Here is a 24,170-nt window from a genome sequence, read left to right as displayed (position 1 = left end):
TGTGAGACACCAAAATACAAAGCATTGATGTATTTAAACTGCAATGGGAAGTGTTTCTGGTTTTAGTGTTTATAGGATTAGCCACGTCAGGATGCCTACGTGAGCTAGCTATAGATACCTTCTTCAATCATCTCTTTCATTCAAATGAATATGTTATTTCTTATTCCTAGCCATCTTTTGTTTCAGTTTATTATAATTTATAATATCGAATTTTAATCTTACCTTTACCTATTGTATACATAGTGATTTTAATTCATTTTCAAAAGATATGAACATACTGGCAGTTTAGGACACCCTGTTGAACCATGAAATGTGCAAACAACCACATTTGTGCAAACGTGACACATCTTCAAAAATGTGCAAATTCGTAAAAATTCATAGTCACTAATGTGTAAACACCACGCCGTTAAATGTAAATGTCTTTGGTGACCGATTAGAGGCACTCTATTGAAGATTGAAACCATGCCTTCATAGAATGAGATTTAATTATATTTTTTCAAATTCGTATATAAGGATATTTATAATGTACTTTAAGGTTTTTATGAGAGAGTTATATTTAAGCCTAATGGGTTTTTTTTTCATAGAATAGGTAGGGCCTACTTATCTACATTATTTTATTTTATTTACGTAAAATGTTGTTTTTCTTCTCGGGCTGATTTTCAATATGTTTCTTTTTCGTCAGAGCGGAATAATAAACATTGTAAACATTTGGCCTGCAAAGTTGTCATGTTCAAAATGAGATCAGTTCAAGTGTAATTAAAAGATATATATTTCAAAACAAACAGACAAGTTAGTATAATGCAATTAAATCCTTTATTCTGTGTATAAACTGTGTGTAAGGTTACAAAGTAATTTAACTAGTATTATTCAATCAAGTCAGTGCTTTTTTTTCATTGAAACATGTGTCTATTACATACTTTTATTTTACATTGTTTTATTCATTAAAATGTGTAAGGAATTCATTTTAAAATGTGCCTGTCTGCGTAATATTCAAAATAATGTATTAACTTTAAAGACATTTTGCTTCAGATCGAAATCTTCATTCTGTGTAATACATTTTTATAATATTATGGAAAGCTCAGTTTACAAAGAAGACACTACACATGTATATAAAACACCAACAAATCAATGCTATTCTTCCAGGGGCATAGAGATCACAAGCAAACCTATTATAAACGTAAATTATGTAATAATCTGGGTATTAGCTTTGGCCATCGCGAAGGAATGAGTAATACGCAAAGTAAGAGTTGTATTTTTTAAAATCTTTATTAAAGATGTATTTTCCCCCAAAAACATGAAAAATGAAGAATAATTAAATCAGACTTTGAATAGGTTTTTGTAGTTTTAATAAAGTTAATCCCTTCCGTAAAAATAACAAACAACAAAATAATGTTTTCTCATATAAAATGACAAAATAAATGGTTACATTCCACCAAAAACCCATTCACTGCCAGCCAATTCGACCAATTTTTTATATAAAATAATTTTTTTTCAGGTAAAAATACATTTTTTTTTTCGATTCAATTTTTGTTCAAAGTGGATAATTATCATGTGACATTAAAATGGCACATTCAACAACAACAAATTGAAAAATTATTTTTTCAGAGGAAAATACATCTTTAAGCAATCAAGGTCAATTAAAATACTGTAAATACATATTAAAATAACACTTAAATAGAAAACATTTGCGCAAAGGAACAGAACTTGATCACAAGGATAGCCAAGAAAAGTTTCCTTACTTCCACTATAATAATAAGTAATTATGAAAATGTCGTTTTTAAATACGACAATTCAATACAAACTATATTGAAACGTGTTGGTTATTACTTCTTACTACCATTGCTAGGAAGATTCATTGCGACGGCGTTACTTTTACTCACTACAGACGGTTCACTCATGGCAGTGCCATCCGTGTTTATGTACTCGGCTGCTAAAGTACATGTTATCTGAAACAAAACAAATCATTATAAAAGAACCTCTAAACGAATCCTAGTTTTATTATTAAAGGCTGGGCTGCGGGGTAGTTGTCCTTAGGCAGGGAGTTGTTCCTGATGAAAAAAAAAATCAAAAAACGTCGAGCAGATCTCTACTTTAAATTTAATTTGAATATATTTTAGTCGCAGCTCACTATGTCGGTCGGTTGGTCAGATGGTCGGATGGCCGGTCGGTTGGTCGATCTGTAAACACTAACTCAAATTTGAGCACGCGACTGCAGCCATGTGTATGGCCTTGTTAATATTGATTTAATAAATATGCATTTTTGTATGTATTTAAGTTATATGTATGATTGATTATTATGTCAATGATGTTTATGAACTTAACACCTCTTTTACTTTACCGGATTGCTTTTGAAAACCTAAATAACTTCTCGTATTTCCCGGATATGCGTTGAAAAACTAAAAAAAAACGTCAAGCAGATCTTTTCTGTTTTAAAATGAATTTTAATATAATAATTTTTAATTAAATATGCATTTTTGTTTTTATTGAAGTAATATGTATGACTGATTATTATTTCAATTATGTCTGTAAATTTAACAACTTTTTGCAATTTTTTTTTATTTTTGTGTTGTGGTTTTTATTTAGTTTGTTGTTTCTTACCAGTGTAATACCAGAACCAAATACGCTTCTCAGCTGTTGAGTGCCCAATGTTACCGAATTACCATGAACCGCTGAAAATGCAAAGCTGTTTCTATTATCTCCTTCCGCATACCATTTCACAGTATACGACATATTGCTGTAGTGTTGCACATTGAATCTACAGATATACTCAGTGTCACCTAAGCTTGTCTCCAACGTTGGTGAAATTGGGTTTACAGGAGGATTGTCTGAAAAACATTTTATTGGTACATTTAAATACAAATAAAAACAAATGTAATTTTCCCTTACTTCTGCAATGTTTTGTTCTTAAATTGTTTAAAAGTTCACTTCAAATATGGAGTGGAAAACGACCTCTTTTCTTACCCCAAGGTCGTTTTCACTTCATTATGATGATAATAATACATAAATTAATCAAAACCTCAGCTGAGTAGATCATATGATAAATGTATCCTTTTCTAAAGCAACGTTTAATAGTTCATTTGCAAAGTAAAACATATTACTTATTAACGAGAATACTTTGTATTTATTTTTGATCTTGCTTTTATGTAATTAATTGTTAAATTGCATTTATGGGTGTTAATATTTATGCAAATTTTGTATATGCCTGTGAGCAGGGGCAACGGTATAACGGACTCTATGTCGTTCTTCAGCCAAATGAAACTTTGTTGTTTTTTTTTGGTAAATGTACATAATACTATGTTGATACTTGCTGATTTTGGTCGAAATAAATGTGAATTGATTTGATTTATACAAAATAAAGATAAACTTACGCATGCAGTTAGGCGTGTAACCATTTGATGAATGTTTTCCTTGGGAACAAGGAACCTCTTTACCTGTAAAACGTTTACCTTTACATCAGTCAACAGTTTAATAATATTATTGTATACCTCTACAAATATCGTTTTTCAAAATAGCCTAAAATGTAATGACTTAATATTATTATTTAACATTATAAGGATCAAAATTTGTCGAACTTTTAAATGACGGAAAAATTAATAATTGATTACGGATAATAGTCTAGCTTTCAAGTATATTTGGTTGAACTTGTGTCATACTAATTGTATAATATATTATATAAAACTGATTAAGGAAATGCGTCAATAAATGATACAAAAAATGTCGATATATTGATAACTTGTACCTGCACAAAATCCCTCATTACAATTAGGAGGCTGGAACAACTTGTAGACATAGTACCCATTACATTTTTTGATATTAATGGTGCGTGTGTCAGTACAGCAGTTATCGTCTCCATTGGTACTTTCACTCGTGCACACTTTTCTTGTCACAATTCCTTCTTGTGGGCTTGGATGATTACCTGCAAAATCATCAAACAAAAAAAGTAAGTTTTACTTGGGGTCTTTACATTATGATGGAATTATTTGTTTGGCCCAAACGAGATTCGAGCCTGGAACCTTCTGCTTGATATGTAGTCCTAACCATTAGACCACTGGGGCTTTCATTGTATTGTTAAAACCCAATTCGGGTTTCTTAGGGCGACTCTTTAACACTCTCGGCGTGGTACGACGGAACAGCACTAGTCACTCAATTGTACCATGGCTTAAGGAATAGAAGAAGGAATATTCCTTAATTCATGATTGTACGCACACGCACAAGAGATAAACTTGATATGACGCTAGATTTAACATTTTCACCCACTAAAAAGCAACATATCATTAACTGGAGGGCTGGTTTATAATTTTTCCAGCATAATTTTTAATTAAGATACAAGCAGTATATAGAATGATTTCCCTCTTGTTTCTTTCACATTAAAATGTTAACACGGTAAAATGTCATATACTGTGTAGGTCTAGATCTATTACTTTTAAAAAAAACTTAAAACTCTTACAGTATTGAGTTAAATTAACATGAATATAAAGTAGAACTTCTGCATCATTTGTCATTATTTTCGTGTTTCTATGATGTACGCTTTACGAGTTCTGAGGAATCGGACATTATCTGAGGTCAAAGGACAAACTTTAAATGGCCTCAAATCTTAAAAGTTGCGGATTTCCGATACGAGTTCATGATTCTAACCCAATTTGAAGTATAAACCGTTTTTTGTATAAATGTCTAAATTCTATGTTCACTTGTAATCTTGTATCTATTGTGTCCCAATTCGTAGACTTGTGACAATGTAGCATGTAAAATGTTTATGCGTAATGTCTGTATGAATAGTATATTTGTTAGAATTTGTTGTTAATAAATCCTGAATTAGATATCTTTTTTGTACCTTTTTAAAGTGTAAGTATATTGTCCATGAATTAGTTAACAGTGCTTCCAATATATAGATTATAGATTAGATTAACTTTTAGGCTTTTTTTAAATTTTTATAAGTGTGTTTTTATATATATTGTCTTGTCATCCAATTGTCAGTCGGCAGAATGTCAAGTCGGTCGAGTGCATGTCGGTCAATAGCCTGTTTTCCAATTGTCTGTCGGCGAAGTGTCCTGTTGGCTGTCTTGTCATTAAAATGTCATGTCGTCTAAATGTTATCCAGTAGACCAAATGTTCGGTCGGCGAAATGTGAGTAAGCAAAACATCCGTTAACCTACCAAACAACCATATCGGCTTGAGAACGCTACATCTACCCGTCTTAACACACTCTGTTGGCATCTCCCCACCGCCTGCTCCCGTAAAACGATACCAGTAGTCTATCAGTCCAGTGTAACATATGAGGTTTCCGGCATCAGCAACGTAGTTAATACTTCGCCATGGTTGATTAACATCAATATGTGCAGTACAAGGGTTATCTAAAATTAATTTATAGATAGATGTGAAGCAGCTCAATTTTGTATTGTTAATCTTCATCTTTCGCTAATTGTTAAAGAGCTATGAGTCGAATTTACGTATTGTTTTATTGTCATAAACATAATGGTCAACATTTTATTAAAAAGTAGGAATAAAAAACTAATGTAAGATTATATCATACTTGTTATAATATTTCTTTTTTTTAAACTCATAATATTGCTTTGCACCCTGGCCCATACATTTTTAAATGATTAGGTGATCATTTAGCGGTTTTGTGAATTCACCATATTATTAATCATATTTTCATTACTACCTTTCAGATATCAATTCAATTCACTACACATAAATTTAAGCACAAAAACAAAAACCCGTACGCGTACGCAGAAACTTTGCGTGCGTCAACATTTTAAAATTCTCAAAATAGTGTTTAACCAATTTTCATGCCATACTTGTTAAAATTATCAAACCGCCAATTCTTTTTTTATTCACGATGATATTATCAATCATATCTCCATAACTGCCTTTCAGATATCAATTCAATTCACATACACATAAACTTAAAAATAAAAACTCGTATGCGTACGCAGAAACTTTGCGCTTCTATTCTTCTATTCAACATTTGAAAGTTCTCAAAATAAATTTCTAATTAAAACATCTTTCATAACATTTTGAGCGTTTCAATTTTTTTTCACGTCATGCATTTTTCTGCGCATAGCAGGTAAGCATAGCGTTAAGAAATTTAATTTTACATATTCTGCACTCTGTAACATAGATATACAGTACATACTTTATATTACTCTATATGACAATACATATAATGGCAGAATTCAGCATCACTAAGCGTATACTGTATATCAGACCATAGGATGGAATACTGTACATAAACATTTTGGGCTCATGTTATTTATAAAGTTAAATGTCAGTAAAATTATCAACACTGATCACATATAATTCGCAAATGTGACGAATCAAATTCTGCTTGTTAAAGATTGTTTGTATATGCTCAGTGTTTTATCAATATATTATGAGTGCTCTAAACTAAAAGTACAGGCATGCCGTTAAAACTATGTTGCCAGTGATCTACGATTACTAAATTTATATTATACTTTGTTAATTATTTTGTCATATTATATAATGCGTAGGCTACGTTTACATAAGTGAAAATATTGTGGTTATAAAATAGAAATAAAATATGTTATTTAACAAAAACACAATACAATACTGCATGACTGTAAAGGGTTTATATAACTTACCGTCAATTAATTGTTCACAGCAGCTACCTGTATACGGGAAAGGACAATCCACACAAGAACCAGATGATGCGGTTCCACGCATACATCCTTGTGAACAAACGCAATTATTTTGATTTTCACAAGTTTTTTGTTGTTCTGATAAGCCATTACATGTCATACCTCCACAGGACTCTGGCGTCATTACAATACGGATTCTTGTCTGTGTACCATTTCCACAAGTTACAGAACAGGATGACCATTCTTGCCAATCACCCCAAACGCAATTAATACTTTCACCAGAGCAACTTCTCTGTTGTTCAGAAGGTTCACTACACGTTGTGCCTCCACAATACTCTGACGTCTCCACACATCGTGTTCTTGTCTGTGTACCACCACTACCACAAGTTACAGAACAAGCTGTCCATTCTTGCCAATCACCCCAAACACAATTGACTGGACTGTAACCAGAGCAACTTCTCTGTTGTTCAGAAGGCTCACTGCACGTGGTTCCTCCACAATACTCTGCCGTCTCTACACACCGTGTTCTTGTCTGTGTACCACCACTACCACAAGATACGGAGCATGGCGACCATCCTTGCCAAGTATTCCATGAGCAATTAATAATAGCTTGACCTGAGCAACTTCGGCTATCGGTAGCACTCCCACTACATGCTGAACCTCCACCTGATGCTGAGGTCTCCACACCTCGTGTTCTAGTTTGTGTACCGGCATTTCCACAAGTTACAGAACAAGCACTCCATGCTTGCCAATTGCTCCAGACGCAGTTAACGACAGGACATGACCTTCTTCGCCGACGTCTACGTCTTCGGAAAACTGCATCCACACACAGTAGCTGAATAACAACAACACATAAGAAGAGCATTCCAAGAGAAACCTTCATCTTAAAAAAACAAAATTTACAAAATAATTATGAATATACAGTAATATCAATATCATGGCAACATAACTAATTATTAATTAAAGTTATTTTGATGAAAAAGGTACATCATCTTTGCTATTTTTACCTGTGTTTTGAGTTTGTTCGTTATATAATTATTATTATTTAGTTTGCATAATATTTTTAGAATTAATAGTTTGGTGGTTTAGAAAGATAGATAAGAGACTTATTCGCTATTCACAAAATAAATGTATATACTGAAGTTTCTATATATTATAAAAGCATTATATACGTTTATGATGAAGTATGTATATTTACATGTACATCATACAATGCATTTAATGTATGTAGTTAAATATAAAAGCAAAGTTAGGCCTAAATGAGTAAATAAGTTTGTAATCCTAATTAATATACAATTGGTTTTGTTAATGATTTAACTAAAAAAAGAATGTTAAGAAGTAAATACTTTGTAATAATGTTTAGTAATTCAGAAAACAAAAATGCTAAATGAATTTTAAATGAATGTGATTTAACAAAAATAACGTTCACTAATGGTATGATGCTAAAGGTTAGAATTATGATATTAGGCCTAATGAGGGGAAAACAGAAAATAATGAAAAAAAAAGTAGAAAATGTATGGTATGGAGGAACAAAAATCCTATCTCCCAAAGTTTGGCAATATAGTACTTGCTTTATATGTTTGTTTGTTAGCACGATAGTGCCTACAATTTTCAAGTTATCATTCAGAAATTGTCGGTGTAAATATATACTTATGCCTATATTAAAATTCAAGCAAATCGATTAATTAAAAACGTCACAAAAAACAGCACAAACAACAAACAAATTTGTATTTTTATTATTGCATAATTGAATTAACAACCGAGCACCAGGTTATATTAAAGATTTCATTAAGCTCTATAATTGCTAACCAGGTTAGAGGACCACCCTGAAAGGCGTGTCTCAGGGGACATGTCCTTCTCCAAATTTGGAGCAAGTTTCTGAAATCCTCTACCAAGAGAGAATCAACATCGATATATCTATTAAGAAATGCTTTAAAACTTACTAATAAACTTACTCAGATGTATTAAAATGTGAAGCGCTTTGATCAATTTGGAAAGGCGCTATACAAGTCATATTATTATTATTATTAATTATTATTAATTATTATTTTTTTATTATCATCAGTCATATATAATGGTGTCCAGTCAACGTTTTGGAACCACCCCCCAAATTGGCATAATTTTTATTCAGTGATGGGTTGAATAGTTTTGGGTGTACAATTTAGGGTCGGTCTAGTAAGAGTAATGTAATTACAATCAATATAATACCACAAGAAATTAGAAAAAAAAACGTTTTATTCTGAAACAAAACTCCGCTACATTACATAGTAGACAAACAGACTACCTACTTGGAATAATTAACAACAAAAAATAAACAAAAAGACATAATGGTCAGATTTAAGCAATTGATTGGTCGACATTTTTACGGTAATTAAACCTGATTAAAACATTAGTCTAGTAAAAAGATTACTTACCTTGATTTTCAGATTCGAAAATAAAACAATTTTTGATAGGGTAACAACGGTGCACTAAACAGAAATATTTTTTTTTATTAACCTCAAATGAATTAGTCCGAGAATTTTAATTTTTTTTAATGATTGAACTGTTTTCGAATTGTCAAATTACATACAAACTTAAAATTTCACTTGTAACAAGGGAAGTCACTATTAAAATTATCCCAGCCTCTTTATTTACAACAACAATGTCACTTTTAATTTAATGATTGGTCGAAAATTTTGTCTAATAAAAAGATAACAAACTTACCTTGATTTTCAGATTCGGAAATTTATAACGGTGCACTAAACAGAAATGGTTTTTTAACCTCAAATGAATTAGTTCGAGAGTAAAATATACACATACAAAAGGTGTATTGTTTTACAGATTTTCAATTTTGAAGATAATATTACGATTACACAATTGGTACACAGCTCGAGAAGAATCGTAATGGTAGGCCTAAGCAAAACACAAGTTTAATATAACAATTTGATTAATAACAATAATACGTTTATTCAAATGACAAAGATGAATGGAACAGTCCATAAATGCTCTCATGATATATTCCGAAATAAACCATTATGTGAATAAACAATCAACCCAAATCAGTTCTTTTGGGGAATAATACGTTTATTAAAATGTATTTACAAAGATGAATGGAACAGTCCAATATCTAAGCATAAATTCCCTCATGATATATTCAGAAATAAACCATTATGTGAATAAACATTCAATCCAAATCAGTTCTTTTGGGGATTTTTTAGGGATCTAAAACTACAATTCATAACAAATTATTTAACTGCTTTAGCCTAAATGTAGTGTTTCCATGGAGTTTTTCGCCGATGCATAACAATTAGATTAAATTTATTCCGGATTTCACAAACATATTCCACTGTTAGATGATGATAGCCTATAGGAATACGATTAGGGTTACATACATCTTAGGAAGATATTATAATTGGTTTTAACACCAAATTTCTGATTTTATCGGTAGATTTTCAATTCAATTTCAATTGTACGCGGCCCAAGTAATTTCCGGGTTCACGATGAGTTCACCGTTCACAGGTGTTCACCTTGCAACTTCATGGTTTTAACTAAGTTCGCCGTTAGTGGCTATAGCCATTTTAGTTTTTTGTTTACTTTCGGATCGGACCGCGCGTGAGAAGATACAGTAGTTAAAAAAATAAAAATTATACTGAAAATTAATAAAGATCAAATTAAATATACGCCATAAAGCATTGGAGTATATTGTGGGGAATAGTATTATACAATTACATAGAGAGAGATCTGATAATAAAACATTTTGTTTAAAATCGAGTGAAATCCCGATAGCCGAGTTTTATTGAGTAAGCTGGCAGGAATAACTGTAGGCTATCTGTCGTGGAAGTTTCAAAAGATGTTTAAATTGAATAATGTATTAATTATTAGGATGGTATTTATTTGAATAAAAGCCTCTTCAATAAAACATCACTTTGAATTATTATTCAACCCAACTATCTAATAAACGCCCATCCACATTTATAATACACACAATATTGTATTATATTTATAATAACACAATTATACTATTTGTAGTAGAATTTATCGCACTGTTATCTACACTTTACCAAGCATTTGTTATTCTTTTTTACCACTTTTCATATCTCTTAGAGGATTTCATTAGATTATAAATGTTACCATATTATTAAAACTAAAACAATTATACATATCCCTTGAATAAGCACCTCCCAAATGAACTCCGCCTCCCCACCTCCGCTCTATAAGGGCCCTACCAAACAATAAACACTATACTTTAAAATGTTATTAATCATCTAAGATACTGTGAAACAGAGTAGGTTTAGTTTTACCAATGTCAAGCATTTTCAATAATGGTAACCGACAGAAAACGTACAAGGAGAATGTCCTTCTAAAACCTTTTTACCCGAGTCATTATCATTCCGAGAACCATCGTCTACACTTCCTAGAGGGGAAGCGAGCTCACCCTCTAGTCTTACTAATGAACGTTGCTGTACTGATATTCTATTCTATGTATAATAGTGTAGTTTCATTTATTGGCGTGTGGAAACTAAGTTAACAGTAAACAGAGGACATTTTTAAATGTTATCTTTTAATTGTAAAAGAAAATAATATTTCGATCTTTATTTTCTTTATAAGTACCGTTTATAGTTTATAGGCAAATATTTATTTTCAACATACAGACATTCTTAATAATAACAACAAATACAGTAGTTTACTTCCTTTTACCTAACATGACGGTTTTTTTAGGGAAATTACCGAAACATTTTTACACCCCATGTAATGTTTTATTCATTGTTATTGTTCATTTTCATACAATAATCTATACAATTCTTCCAAACAATGTATTTTTGTTATCATCTGTTTACATACACGACTGTTGTTGTATTCATTTACTATAGGCTACTTTACGATAATCATTATCATACGATTTCATAACTTTTTATTTGTTGTTGAATGTTGTATGAGTAGGCCTAATAAAGTTTATTTTGTATTCTTGTTTATGTAACCATGTACACAGTAGGCCTAATTCGCTGGTTGGATGGTGACCGAAAACGTGAGCTATAGCCGCAAAAAAGACCTGGTTTAGTTCTTATAAGCCTAACTGCAGTTCGATGAATCTTAATTTATCGGTCGTGGATCTAAAATTATCCGAAAGCAACTCTTAGTGTTGATTAATTTTACTGTTCTGTATACAACACCCGAAACTATTTCTAATCTAAGCATTTGTCAAAATAATGCGCCCTCTATTTACCGAGGAATTTGAATCTTCAAACACAGATTTGAATGTTCCATTCATCGCAAATCAATACCTTTGTATAAACGTATATTAAATCTATCAAAATATTTTTTAGAAAGAAAATCGGCCTGTCTTTAACATTATGATGCTGTACTCGAGCTGTTCAACCGGTTTTCAGCTTTAAAAAACAATTATCGTAGGAGGAGAAAGAAAAATGCGAAGCAGCCTCCGTATTTTTGTATGCGGGTATTTTTCAAGATGGACATTTATTAGACGGTGTATACCACGATCGGAAAACACCCTTAATTGGGGCAAATCGTTGAACCTAAATTCGTTTGTCTATAACTAACAAATGTGTTGACAAAGATGAATGGAACAGTCCAATCTCTAAGCATAAATTCCCTCATGATATATTCAGAAATAAACCATTATGTGAATAAACATTCAATCCAAATCAGTTCTTTTGGGGAATTTTTTAGGGATCTAAAACTACAATTTATAACAAATAGTTTTTAGCTTTAACTTACATTTTTCGCCGATGCATAACAATTCAATTAAATTAGATTTATTCCGGATTTCACAAGCAAATTCCACTGTTAGATGATGATAGCCTATAGGAATACGATTAAGGGTTATATATGGGTTTTCTTCGGAATACGTTAAGAGCTAGCTTTCTGATTATCCGCGACGAATGCGCAAATGTCTTACTGTGTAGTATCTTTTTTAATAAACATCGAAATACAAATACACATTTTAATGCAGTTGCACCCCTAAGTCACTGTAATTCTGCTACGTGTATTTCAATTGACCATGACAGTTTGAGCAAGTGGATTTAATCCATGAACATTTAGTATGTAGTGTAGAATAGTATCTTACTAATCAACTTTGCTGTACTGACATTCTATTCTATGTATAATAGTGTAGTTTCATTTACTGGCGTGTGGAAAATAGGTTAACAATAAACAGAGGACATTTTTAAAAGTTATCTTTTAATCTTATTGTGAAAGAAAATACACTACATATGATGATTTGTATTTGCTTTATGAGTACCATTTATGGGCAAATATTTATTTTTAACATACAGACATTCTTTTATAATAACAAGAAATACAATAGTTTACTTCCTTTTACTTAACATGACGGGTTTTGTAGGGAAATTACCGAAAACTGTTCATTGTTATAAATGTTCATTTTAATACAATAATCTATACATTTTTTCAAACAATGCATTTTTGTTATCATCTGTTTACATATTATCACTGTGAGCGAGTGTAACCAAAATTAGTAGCGCACAGTGCTTAACTAAATGCTATTTATTATCACTGTGCTCAAGTACAATCAAATAGGTATGGTAGCGCACAGTGCTAAACTAAATCCTATTTATTATCACTGTGCTCAAGTACAACCAAAATGGGTATGATAGCTCACCTTGTTAAACTAAATTCTATTTATTATCACTGTGCGCAAGTACAACTAAAATGAGTATAGTAGCGCACAGTGCTAAACTAAATCCTATTTATTATCACTGTGCTCAAGTACAACCAAAATGGGTATGGTAGCGCATAGTGCTAAACTAAATCCTATTTATTATCACTGTGAGCGAGTGCAACCAAAATGGGTATGGTAGCGCACAGTGCTAAACTAAATCCTATTTATTATCACTGTAAGCGAGTGCAACCAAAATGGGTATGGTAGCACAGTGCCAAGCTAAATCCTATTTATTATCACAGTGCGCGAGTGTAACCAAAATTGGTAAAGTAGCGCACAGTGCAAAACTAAATCCTATTTATTATCACTGTGGTCAAGTACAACCAAAATAAGTATGGAAACGCACAGTGCTAAACTAAGTCATATTTATTATCACTGTGCGCGCGTGCCACCAAAATGAGTATAGTAGCGCACAGTGCTTAACTAAATCCGATTTATTATCACTGTGCTCAAGTACCACCAACTTGGGTATGGTAGCGAACCGTGCTAAACTAGAAGTAAAGCCGAAAATGGTATTGTAGCGCACAGTGCTAAACTAAATCCTATGTATTATCACTGTGCGCAAGTACAACCGAAATTTGTATGATAGAGCACAGTGCTAAACTAAATCCTATTTTTTATCACTGCGAGCGAGTGCAACCAAAATTGGTATAGTAGCGCACAGTGCTAAACGAAATCCTATTTATTATCATTGTGCTCAAGTACAATCAAAATAAGTATCGAAGCGCACACCCACAGTGTTAACTAAATTATATTTAATAGATGGTACGCTCGCTTCGCTCGAGTACCATCTAGTGGTTCCCACGGATGGTTTTCGAATACAATAGAACCCACGAGGACATTTTTAAGACACTAAACAAAAACGGAAGTGACTCCCTCCCCCCCCCCCCCTTTCTGCAGTAATAAATTTGATTGTATTTATACAGTATAAAAACCACACTAAATAAATACAGTAAGGCATTCAGCGATCGTAAACGCTAGCTCTTGTTTAGTAACAAATTAAACTGTAGTCTACCTCTTGTTAAGCTAGGGATTTTAACAGTTTGCTGAATATTTATATTTTGTATGAGTAGGCCTAATAAAGTTTATTTTTTATTCTTGTTTATGTAACCATGTAAACATCAGTGGGCCTAATTCGCTGGTTGGATGGTGACCTAAAAAATGAGCTATAGCCGCAAAAAAATTATCTTCTTTAGGTCTTATAAACTACACTCCCAGTTCGATGAATTTTCATTTATCGGTCGATCTAAAATTATCCGACACTCTTTCTAATCTAAGCATTTGTCGAAATAATGCGCCCTCTATTTACCGAGGAATTTGAAGCTTCAAATACAGATTGGAATGTTCCATTCATCGCAAATCAATACATTTGTATAAACGTATATTACATCTATCAAAATAGTATTTTTTTTAAAAAATCGGCCTGTCTTTAATATTATGAGGCTGTAATTGAGCTGTTCAATCGGTTTTCAGCTATTAAAAACAATTATCGTAGGAGAAGATAGAAAAATGCGAAGCATCCTCGTATTATTGTGCGCGGGTATTTTTCAAGATGGACATCCATTAGACAGTGTATACCACGATCGGAAAACACCCCTATTTGGGGCAAATCGTTGACCCTAAATTCGTTTATTTGTCAATAACTAATTATCTAACTCAATTTAATTAGTAAACAGGGTTACATCCGGTGATTGAAATCAGTACCGAAAGTATGAACTAACTTTATATACCATCGAGTAAAAATTCTAGAAGTAAGGCGCGATTTACCGAATTGTTCTTTTACGTAAATTTATATATAGATTATCACTGTGCGCAAGTACAACCAAAATGGGTATATTAGTGCACAGTGCTAAGCTAAATCCTATTTATTATCACTGTGCTCAAGCACAACCAAAATGAGTACAGTAGCGCACAGTGCTAAGCTAAATCCTATTTATTATCACTGTGCGCGAGTGCAACCAAAATGGGTATAGCAGCGAACACAGTGATAAACTAAATCCTATTTATTATCACTGTGCGCGAGTGTAACCGAAATAGGCATAGTAGCGCACAGTGCTAAAGCAAATCCTATTTATTATCACTGCGCTCAAGAACAACCAAAATGGGTATGGTAGCGCACAGTGCTAAACTAAATCCTATTAATTATCACTGTGCTCAAGTACAACCAAAATGAATATGGTAGCGCACAGTGCTAAATTAAATCCTATTTATTATTACTATGCGCGCGCGAGTGCAACCAAAATTGGTATAGTAGCGCACAGTGCTAAACTAAATCCTATTTATTATCACTGTGAGCGAGTGCAACCAAAATGGGTATGGTAGCACAGTGCCAAGCTAAATCCTATTTATTATCACAGTGCGCGAGTGCAACCAAAATTGGTATAGTAGCGCACAGTGCTAAACTAAATCCTATTTATTATCACTGTGAGCGAGTGCAACCAAAATGGGTATGGTAGCACAGTGCCAAGCTAAATCCTATTTATTATCACAGTGCGCGAGTGCAACCAAAATTGGTATAGTAGCGCACAGTGCTAAACTAAATCCTATTTATTATCACTGTGGTCAAGTACAACCAAAATAAGTATGGAAGCGCATAGTGCTAAACTAAGTCATATTTATTATCGCTGTGCGCGAGTGCAACCAAAATGGGTATAGTAGTGCACAGTGCTAAACTAAATCCTTTTTATTTTCACTGTGCTCGGGAACAACCAAATTGGGTATGGTAGCGCACAGTGCTAAACTAAATCATATTTATTATCACTGTGCGCGAGTGCAACGAAAATTGATATAGTAGCGCACAGTGCTAAACTAGATCCTATTTATTATCACTGTGCTCAAGTAAAATCAAAATTGGTATGGTAGCGCATAGTGCTAAACTAAATCATATTTTTTATCACTGTGCGCAAGTACAACCGAAATGGGTATGGTAGTACACAGTGCTAATCTAAATCCTATTTATTATCACTGTGCGCGAGTGCAACCAAAATGGGTATAGATGCGCACAGTGCCAAACCAAACCCTATTTAGTATCACTGTGCTCAAGTACCACCAAAACGTGTATGGTAACACGCCGAGAGTGTTAAAGAGACGCTATCCAATCGAGTTTGAACAATATCATGAAAGCCCGGGTGGCCTAATGGTTAGGACAGCTGCATATTAAGCAGAAGGTCCGTGTTCGAATCTCTTATCGTTTCAAATTAATTAATTAAATGTCGTAACCATTAGACCACTGGAGCTTTCATGGTATTGTTCAAACTCGATTGGATAGCGTCTCTTTAACACTCTCGGCGTGTTACCATACACGTTTTGGTGGTACTTGAGCACAGTGATACTAAATAGGATTTGGTGAATCATATTTTGAATAAGGTACTGCATAATTAAACACCATAAACAACCTTTAACCATCTAAAAGTGAATATCGTGTATAAATCCTATAGTTTAAACAAGGTACTGCAATACTAGTTTTATACAAATAAATTAAACACTCAAATATTCATCTTGACTTCATTGATGAGTCGAGTAGAATGTTTTGTTCACGTTTTGATAAATAGGCTATCATGTTTGTTGGTTTGTTTGTTTAAAATGTGTTTATTAAATGCACCGGATTTTAAGAAAGAGATAACCGAAATGTCTGTAAATAATTGAGTCAAATTGAAAACACAGAAAATAAAGTACAGTATCAAACTATTGAAACAGATCTAACATTATGTTTGTGCAATCACATATACACATCCTATTTGCAAAATGAATAAACGTAAAGTGCAAATAAAAACAACCCCAAAAACATAGGTCATATGTTTGATTTCCACCGGTGACTTGCTGTTTGATCATTTACATTGTAAGATAAGCTTTCATAAAAGCGTGCATAAATAAGAAGAGAGATTAATAATACCGCCTACCCTTACTTAGCCTAAATAAAAATCGATAAATCATAAAAAAATACAAACAATATGTGACGATATGCGAGTGTTTACATGCTATCAACAGAGGTCATTGACAGCAGTTCCATAATTCCAAGATGAAAATGTAAGATTACTGTAGGTACACCAAGAAATGTTGTATTATTATTAATATAAATACTATTATTCCTTCTGCTCAGTTAATAACAACATTAAACATTTAGATTATGTATATAATAAATCGTATTGACATATCAAGTAAAGGTGTCTTACTATTGTACGTTGTAGCCTGCAATAGCTTTTGCCATGTCGTCGTATTTTTTTGAGAAATTGCATCTCAAAATAGATAGTTCCCGATTTTGAGTAGAAACCCAGACTGAAAAATAGTGAAAGTAAACAGTGAACACTAGTTCATTGAACTCCACCAAAGACTGTGAACCATGTATGAATAAATATTAATATAAAATGATGATTTTAATTATCCAGACAAGTAATACAGTACAATGTTAAAATTCAAACAATTAATCTTAAAAATTGTCTAAAGACCAAAAAATCAAAATAAGTAATTCTTATAGGTTTCCCAACAGTCAGGAAATGAAAATTTTTTCGTAACACAAAATTGCTGAAAACACCGTAAAACTCTGTAATTAATTTACATACAAAAAACCCACTAATTCCTCCAAGAAAGGAAAAGCTTGATCAGCAATTTGGTATCTTTTATTCATTTCATTTCAATTAAACATAAAAGCAATTTAAGCTAAGGATATTTTTGTCAGCAAGACTAGTTGGATGGGAGGGGGTTACATCAGGTAAAGAGGCAATCATATCACGTGATGGTTTACAACAAACCATTGACCTGTCGGTAAATTGTTTTACTGCCATTTATTGAACATTTTGCCTTCCTTTAAGAGCCAAAGGTTTTATTTACGTTTTGCTAAATAGACCTACAGTTATGTTTGTTTACATTTTGCTTATTAATTTAACCGGATTAAAATATTGAGATAACCGACATCAATTGTCTACCTGATTTCTAAAATAAGGCCAGCTGTTATGGCAAGCATATATAAACGATGGTAGAATGCATCCCGTCATTTAGAAATTACACTTACAGACGTCAGACCCTAGCATTGGCTACAAAATGAATCGGTCAACTATCTTAGTTTTGCTTTTCTGTGCTACATGCACTTTTAATGCTCGAGCTGGTAAGTGCAAATTAATTGTATATCGAGTTTACACTGAGAATAAGCAATGCATATTATTATTATTATTTATTTGAAGTTTGTGTCAATAGTTAGCGAATGAAGATTGCAAACTATGTCATAATCTGTTATTCTTATTGAAACTGTTCTTAATTAGTAAGGAATAACAAAATTAAACTTTCAAAAGTTTAATAGTACTTTCACTATTAGTACGGTACCGTAACATACGTTTATTGTTCGACTTTTGCTACTTTTGTTTTTGAATGTTAGTAACGTGACACTTTCTAAATATAGGCCTACTTATTTTTTTTTTCTTTTGCCTACAGACTAACAACAATATTTTAATATCGATACAAATATTTAAAATATTTTCTTATAATATAATGGCATTTTATCCCTCTCTTGCTAGTCCTTACAATACTTAAAATATTATTTTTAACACATTGTAAACTTTTGTCATTTGTTGTGGTCAATATTTTTTTGGATTATATTTTTTTGTATTTTACTATAATATTACTTTGCATTATGAATGTCAAAACAATAAATAATTAAATACTAGACGGACTAGTCTTTCAATAGATCTGGAATTAGACTAGATATTAGACCCCAAAAGCCAATCTATGCACTGTTCTTTGTTGTAAAAACCATCAATAATAATATATACAATTCTAACGTTCGACAACTATTTGCTGTATTTTTGATTTTGAATTTTAATCGTTTTAACAGTATTTTACAGAGCCTATGGCGTTTTTTGCAATCTGCATTGTTAATAGTTTTTAACAGTATTTTAAATTTAAGCACTTTTCATTGTAGGTTTATTGTCTATTATCCCAAGCAAAACACAATTTCCATTTCAAAGTGGAAAAATAACATTTCTTAAATTTTGAATCTTCTGAAATACCAGTTCTGTTTAACCTTAACATCTAATACTACAGTCATTTGATTCTCTAAACTAAAGCCGATCCATGGATCACAACACATTTCATAAGCAAGTGAAGATTTTTTAGCACACGACTGGTCCATTATTTTTCATTAATATAAGTTTAATATTGTTTTTTTTTTTTTTTTCAATTTTAAGCGTCAGAAGATATTTGTCTCTTTTGACATTCCTTGGAACACAATCTAGTATTTTTATCAACATAAATATAGTAAATAAACATAAAGAATACAAATATATAAATAGGCCTACATTTATTGTTTTAGCAGAGGTGCAGAAAGAATTAGATAAAGCAAGTATTGCAAAAATAAATGATGAAAATCAGCCAACTGCCGACGAAAGTACTGAAGAAACAAGAGATGGAGAAGTCAACGAAAGCGTTGCAAACACAAATGACAATATTCGAAAGGTCGACGAAAGTATTGAAGACGACAGCGATGTCAACGAAATATACTCCAAAAACAATTCAGAAAAAGCAGGTAAACAAACTACATCAAAAACATTTTCAATTTAGTTTATTTTCACAAAATATAAAAAAATATTTCAACATTTTAATCTGAAGCAATGGGATAAAAATTACTGTACCATTATCACTATGATGTTATGTTCCACATGTAATTCTTACTTTTAAAAAGATAGCAAAATAAGCTGAAAGTAATGCAGCATTGTTAAAACAAATAAAACATACATTTTAAAAATATGCATTATATGGAACATTTTATTATCAATAATATACAATCTTTTCAGAAATTTTAGAAAACCAACTGGAAGAAAAAAACATAGCTGGAGGTAATAAACGTTAATCTTGGGCAAAAAGCCTATCTTATTTTCAAAAAAATATATTCATAGATAACAACAAATTATTATAATAATGCTAAAGAACAATGAAAATAAAATATTGGGTTAATTTAAAATTCTATTTACAGTTAAACGGAAAATGGCAAAATGAGCACTGTGGTCATGTTACAATAGTTGTCAAAACAAAATAGATTATCTGATAAAAATCCTAGAAAGTAGGAAACATTTGGCCATGTTTACAACTCTTCAAATGTACGTAGGCCTGCATTTAAATGTAAATGCAATTTTATGCATATACTTTTTCATTATCTTTACTTTATCATAGGTTGTCCAAGTTACTGGACAACATACAGAGGAAACTGTTATAAATACTTTTCTAGCAAAGTTAGTTGGCAAACAGCTAGATCTAGGTGCAAGAGTTACGGGGCTGATCTTGCTGTGATAAAGTATTCATCTGAAAATTACTTTATCGGTAATCTTATTCAATTAAACTCGTGGATCGGTTTAACAGACGTGAAGACAGAAGGCAAATTTGTTTGGGTACACAATGGGGAAAGCTCAACTTATCTAAGTATGAACATTGTTACTTGTATACTAGCTTATTTAATATTTCGAGTAATCTGTAACTTTAATACGAGTAGAAATATTGAATAGCGCGCCATTTATCGGTGCATTTTACAAAAAAAAAAAAAATTGGCTCAGTTTCTGAGAGCTTAATTTTTGTTAACCTTGATTATGTTTATAACAAGTTATACCACCTATCCCACTCTGCTCTTTAATATATGCATGTATATAGTGTAATGTTTTCTTTTTTATTAGACTAGATTTAAATACATTCACTTCAGTTCAGTTAAATAATGAACTCTATCATATAATTCAGATTTTAATAAAGGAGAACCAAACAATTTAGGGAGCGAAGAATGTGTAGAGGTTTACAACAAATCTCCGTACAAATGGAATGATGAAAGCTGCAAAAGTCTTCGAGCCTATGTGTGTGAAAAATGTAAGTACTTTTATTTTATTTATAAGCCTATCAGTCAATGTTTTTTCGTTTATTTGTACATTATTGTTATACCATTTTTATAATAGAAATATGTTTTGGTATATTTCTACATACCCATAAACAATAAAATAGTCGACACGGGAATGACCTATTCGTTCATAGAGGGTACACGCTATACCGTTTCCACTTCATTCCAATTACAGTAATTAATTTATATCCCAAATAAGAACACAACAAGCGATATTGTCCGCCATACTTGCGTACAATATTACATTTCTAAATTGTTGGTAGGCCTAAATTATTATAAGATATAAAATACCACCATTTGTTTTGTAAAACCTGTCCTTATTTAAACACTGTATTTACCTTTGTTTAATATGCACAGGCCCTATATATATTTTAAAGTTCAGAAACAGACTCTCAAACATACATTGAATTACAACATTATAAAAACAATAATTTTTGAATTTATATTTTTTTTATATACAGCAAAAAGCACCGTTGATGTATTCATGGGAACAACTTACAGTATATCGAGTCTTTGTGCAGCATCTTCTGATAAGCCGTTTATTGGAGATTTCAATGGCGATGGTAACAAAGATGTTATATGTCACAACATCCTCACTGGATCAAAGAAGATTTATTATGCAAGGTAATTACTTTTATAATAAAAATACGTAGAACAAAATCCCTCTTTTGCGCAAAAATGTTCGTAAATCGAATGTCAGTAATAATTGCTATTGTACTGCATTAATATGCATATGATGAGTTTTTAATATTTTATGCAACCATTTAAAACAGAATTTGAGTTAAATTGATTATTTATCTGAATTAATTATTAAAATTATATTACATGCACATTTCTTTTTTTTCCATAAGAACGCCTTTGGTTTGTTTTACTAAAAACCACTTACCACCATGTTACTTCTGTAGATTAATTACAATTACACTCGCGGATTTGCGTAACTGTAATATTTATATATGAACAATTCCCTTCCGGTATTTACTGCTACTCATTTGTTTGTTTGGTTTTTTTTATATTTTTAATTCAAATCGCTTAAATGTCGATAAACATTATAAAGTTGACATATAAAAAAGCACAATGGTGTAATAACAAATAAAAAAAAAGAACAATTTCAAATTAACGATTCTATAAAACAAAAAAGCAAATGACGTTGACTAAGTTGGAACTCTTGTCTTCCGGTTGGGAAAGTAAAGCTTCTGGCTTTCAGAAAAGCAGTAGAGGGTTGTATACACTGTCAGGAAAAGGGTAAATATTCTGATTTAATATTAATAAAAATGTTGCTTTATTGTATTATTTTTCCAGATGTAAAGGCACGTTCAATAGCCAGCAGACGTGGCAAAGCGGAATGGATTGGTGTCATCATAGCGGAGAACAACTGTTCATAGGTGATTTCAACCGTGATGGCCGATCTGATATGATGTGCCACGATCGCAACACTGGTTACAAACGGTATACTTTTGCCCAACCTCCAGGCATATTTACTGGTCCAACTATACATGAAAACATAAATTGGTGTAAAACTGATCAACTAATTGTTACTGACTTTAATGGAGACGGCCGAGATGATATGTTGTGTCATAGTAGTAATGCATACACACAGATTAGATATGCAAAAACAAGTGGAACATTTTCAACAGTGGGTTGGCAACAAAACATGAATTGGTGTAGAAGTTCTGACAAGTTGTTTACAGGTGATTTCAACGGAGATAGAAGGGCTGATTTAATCTGTCACTTGACAAATGGGCACATTGAGGTCATATTAGCATCGGCGACCGGCAAGTTTACTACGTCAGCAAAAAAGCATGTGCATACTGATTCGTGGTGCAAATCAACCAATAATAAGCTTAGCATCGGGTACTTCAATAATGATAGACGAGCCGATCTGATGTGCAGCGATACGTCTGGTCCGTTGTGGATTGCCTTTTCTGAACCCAACGGGTTATTTACAACTATAGGGTGGCGGCGTAAGACGTCCTGGTGTACGTCCAGCAGTAACAAGCTGTTAATTGCCGATGTCAATGGAGATGGTGGTGACGATTTGTTGTGTGAAACTTCATCCTATGGCGTTAGGTACATATCTTTGAATAAGAGACCATAATTAATTGAACATCATACTGTAATTTAAAAGCATTTATGCTACTACACAGTAAGCTTAATAAGTAACTTGATTAAAGAAAACTAAACGTATCAAGCTAAGAAATAATAATTATTTGATTTTTTTTAAAGCCCCCTTCCCTACGTTTTTTAGATCTAATTTAAGATCACAAACTATATTTAATGTAAAAATAATACTATATGGTCCTATTGCGATAACTTTGTTCGTCTTTAAACGGTTAAAAATGTGAAAAATAACTCGATTCTAATAATTATAGCGGCCCGCTAAAAATCCCAAAATGCATTGCGCGCGGATTGATATTTTTGTTTTTCACCTGTAATTCGCCCACTTTTCGATCGATCGTGAGGCCAAAACAAATGGAAGACTCCTAACTTTTCAGCGAAAATACCGGGTTTTCCCCAATTTGTATCAACGGAGTCTGGCAAAAATAGAAAGACAATTAATGCAGCAACTATACAACGTCAGGCTAGGTATATAGCTAGCGTACGATGTTCGTACGTTACCGATGTTTACCAGCTAGGCCTACAAAACTAAGCCTAGCTAGGCTAGGCCTAAGACCGTCCACGAGAGGTCGATCGCCGCGACCTACTTAGGTAGTGCATTGTTTCTAACTTTTTATCATAATTTACCATAAAACGTACATTTAAGACAAGGAATGACATGGTTTGATGTTTTTAAAGTGATATATATGTATTATTTTCCAAAAAACGTCGAAAATTGCAGGGAAGGGGTCTTTAAACATGGAGAAATAATCTACTGTACTTAGAAATGACACATTGTAATAAATTTTATTCGTCTTAAATGTAATATTCATTAATCAAATAATGTGTATACATTTTTCTATAATATATTATAGGAAAATTAAAATTAGTCTACAAATTCTTGAATATAATAGTATATTAATAATAATATTATTTA

General features: G+C 32.2%; 2 protein-coding genes across 2 annotated transcripts; one reads left to right on the top strand and one right to left on the bottom strand.

Moving 5' to 3' along the window:
* Positions 1 to 790: 790 nt before the first annotated feature.
* Positions 791 to 9,063, bottom strand: LOC144839595 (uncharacterized). The gene is made up of 7 exons (XM_078695026.1): positions 9,014 to 9,063; positions 6,603 to 7,482; positions 5,154 to 5,351; positions 3,740 to 3,916; positions 3,369 to 3,431; positions 2,599 to 2,825; positions 791 to 1,946 (listed from the first exon to the last, which is right to left on the bottom strand). Exons 2-7 carry the CDS (start codon positions 7,480 to 7,482, stop codon positions 1,824 to 1,826), a joined length of 1,668 nt encoding a protein of 555 aa, XP_078551152.1. The 5' UTR covers positions 9,014 to 9,063; the 3' UTR covers positions 791 to 1,823.
* A 9,249-nt stretch (positions 9,064 to 18,312) lies between these two features.
* LOC144839141 (uncharacterized) lies at positions 18,313 to 23,234 on the top strand. The gene is made up of 7 exons (XM_078694455.1): positions 18,313 to 18,376; positions 19,577 to 19,789; positions 20,058 to 20,099; positions 20,434 to 20,679; positions 20,989 to 21,111; positions 21,601 to 21,763; positions 22,439 to 23,234. Exons 1-7 carry the CDS (start codon positions 18,313 to 18,315, stop codon positions 23,232 to 23,234), a joined length of 1,647 nt encoding a protein of 548 aa, XP_078550581.1.
* Positions 23,235 to 24,170: the final 936 nt, after the last annotated feature.

This window comes from Antedon bifida, chromosome 4 (genome assembly GCF_963402885.1).
Source record: "Antedon bifida chromosome 4, ecAntBifi1.1, whole genome shotgun sequence".
In the NCBI taxonomy this organism is placed as follows: domain Eukaryota; kingdom Metazoa; phylum Echinodermata; class Crinoidea; order Comatulida; family Antedonidae; genus Antedon; species Antedon bifida.
The sequence above is the reverse complement of the archived record's forward strand: the minus strand, read 5'-3'. Positions and strand labels throughout refer to the sequence as shown.